At 39.7% G+C, this 2,895-nt stretch overlaps 1 protein-coding gene across 1 annotated transcript; it reads left to right on the top strand.

The window, feature by feature from the left end:
* The first annotated feature begins 490 nt into the window (after positions 1–490).
* LOC147638565 (protein LURP-one-related 10-like) lies at positions 491–2,479 on the top strand. The gene is made up of 3 exons (XM_086795977.1): positions 491–1,348; positions 1,508–1,771; positions 2,195–2,479. Exons 1-3 carry the CDS (start codon positions 998–1,000, stop codon positions 2,321–2,323), a joined length of 744 nt encoding a protein of 247 aa, XP_086652103.1. The 5' UTR covers positions 491–997; the 3' UTR covers positions 2,324–2,479.
* Positions 2,480–2,895: the final 416 nt, after the last annotated feature.

Here is a 2,895-nt window from a genome sequence, read left to right as displayed (position 1 = left end):
TGCTAGTTATCATTTTTATATATGGAGTATAGCTAATCATACAATAGACGACCCATGGTTTTTATATGAATCTTCAAAATGCATTTGTCTCATTCCTTACTTGCACTTTTGAGAACTGTGCCCACTAAAAAATGTTCAAAATTCTTGGCAATCTCATCAAGGAACCTTACTAATGGAACCTTTGAATATGTAGGTTACTTTAAGAAAAGGGGTGCACATATAAAACCTAAAAGATGTTCATGGATATAAAAGAGAGAAGGGTGTGTAAAATGGGCATAAAATCAAAATCTTTCAGCCATCCATTTGGCTCCTCATTATTATCTTTGAAAAGGTGATCATTCTAGAGACTTGACTTTGCATGTTATAGAATTCGATTCCCTTTTCAATAATGTAGAACTTTTCATAAGATAAAAGATGGAATAAATTAGCATTTTATTTCATGAATGAAACTTTTCAAATTCTATAAATAGCTACCCCATAATCTAACTTCTACCACAACTAGCATGCACTTCAAGACATGGGTCCCTAGAACGTCAACATTGAAGCCCATGCTTCAAATTTTCAAGTTCCTAAATTAAAGATAGTCTCAGAGGTTTTTAGTGATGGAATAAGAAATTACTAAGCATCTTAACCGAGCTCACGTATTGAGAAAGAAAGCACCCCTATTCTTGAGATGGCTTCTCTTTTCTTTTTTTTTCTTACATAGACAAGAAACACCTAGCAAAAGGCTAGGCTTTAGTTGTCTTTATCACCACAAGCCAATGTTAGAATCATTTGTTGGTTCTGAAATTGAGAAATATTAAACTCACTTCTACAAGATCTACTTTCATGATCTTGTGGTGGTTGGAAAGGCCTGAGATGATCTTGTCCTAGCCTTATTTTATGTTGAATTAGGAATGCTTTGCCAAGCCTCGACTCTACAAAAAGTGCATGAGCCATCAATTTTTGTTGCAAAAGAACTTCTTAATTCGTGTTTTTGGCAAGCCGGAGATCAGAAATGCGCCGTGGAAAGTCCTTCTACTCGCCCAAGAAGAAGCTTACATCCATGGGCAAATCAAAGGAAATACCCCAAACACCTCAACCTCCACCCGATTTCTCCCCTTTGCCGCACATCTTGGGTGCTGAATTTTGTGTGCCTAGAATCGTTCAGCTTACCGTGACAGTCCGCTCTATCAAATCTCGAAACGGGGAGAACACCACCACCACCAGCACCACCATGGATTTCAGTGACGCCAATGGCAAGCTCATCTTCTTCAGAGTGGGAGCAGCAAGCCGAGGGCCCAAGTACCAGATCAAGCGAGTACTCGAAGATGCAGCGGGGACACCTCTCGCGTGTGTTCAGAAAAAGGTTGCCAGCCACCAGACCCAGTACAGGAATGAGTGTTTTGATTAGTTGCAGATGATTTCATTAATTTGTTTATATATAAATAAACCCTTCTTATATGCTGATCTAAGCAGCAGGAGGTCCTAATTAATGTGCTAATTAGCATGTAATTGGGCGTTGTAGTTGTTGAGCATGCACAGCCAGTGGAACGCCCACCGTGGCAACCAATGTGAGAAAGCAAACCGGCTCTTCAAGGTGAGAAAGCCGGGCTATTTTCCGCAGCAGACTTCCCTGGCCGATGTTTTCCTGCTGCAGCCCAAACAACAACAACAACGACGCCGCCCAGAGCCGGACGTGAGGGTGACGGGCGACTACCTCAAAAAGTCATGCACCCTCTTCATGATGAGAGGCGGCGGACTAGGAGGGCAACCCCCCATCGTCGCTGAGGTTCACGACGGCTTGCTTTCTTCTTCTTCTTCTTCTTCTTCTTTCTTTCAGTGTCCCCTCCCCTCCCCTCCCCTCCCCCTCATGAAAAAGCCTATTTACTCTCTTTTCTTTCATAAGAAGAGCACTACCGTGGAAATCAAACGAGCGATTAAAACGGAAATGGAAGTGAGTAGTATAGAGATCATTACAAAATATATATATATATATATAGAAGTACATCCAACTTAATATGGTGTGCTTTGCCTTCAACCAACTTATAACTACCAAAAGACACAACTAAATGTAACGGAACCTAGAAGCAACATGACAGCTTTCCTCTCTTTAATCTTTACCATGCTTCTTCCTCTTTTATCCTCATGAGTTTTCTCATGCACGTAAGTCAATTGTTTTACTTATTATTGTGAATTATGCCCATATTTGCAGGTCAAGCCTACAACAGTTGCAAATTCATCAAAGACCGTCTTCATCTTAACCGTGCAACCTAACATTGACATAACCTTCATTGCTTTGTTGATTGTGATCCTAGAAGAGCTTCATCATGAGCAAGCCTAGTGAATTATTTTCTTAAATGCATTGTAAACAAAGAGATACAATTGTTTATAAATAACAATGTGTACTCCTCATCACAAAAAGGATCTCCATTCTATGAGCAGCTTCTTTTAAACCGATACACATTACTTCTCAGGTAGCATTTAAAAAGTTATAGAGTTTCACCGTCTTTTTCATCACCAAAACTCCTCCATTTTTAGTTTATGATGCTTACATATCAATAAATTTTAACTTTCTCTAAGAAAAGAGAAGTAACAAATGAGAAAGCCTATATAAAAGGATCTCTCTCTCTCTCTCTCTCTCTCTCTCTCTCTCTCTCTCTCTCTCTCTGTTTATAACATAGGTGCTTTTAGGTTAACTAATCATTGCTGAAAGTATCCCTTTAGGATGCCTGATGTAATGGATATAAAGATTAAGACAAAAGAAAGATGAACTTGGCAAGATATCTTACCTTGTGGGTAAAAGTCAGTAACTGCTTCACATGACCAAGTAGAGTCACTTTGGCTTGTGCCCAGTGACATTTATTAGGGTTTAGTTGACCACCCAAATCATCCAGTCTCTTCAAAGCCTACCTA

This window comes from Cibotium barometz, chromosome 5 (assembly GCF_041138505.1).
Source record: "Cibotium barometz isolate CiBa-2024 chromosome 5, ASM4113850v1, whole genome shotgun sequence".
Lineage (NCBI taxonomy): Eukaryota > Viridiplantae > Streptophyta > Polypodiopsida > Cyatheales > Cibotiaceae > Cibotium > Cibotium barometz.
The sequence above is the reverse complement of the archived record's forward strand: the minus strand, read 5'-3'. Positions and strand labels throughout refer to the sequence as shown.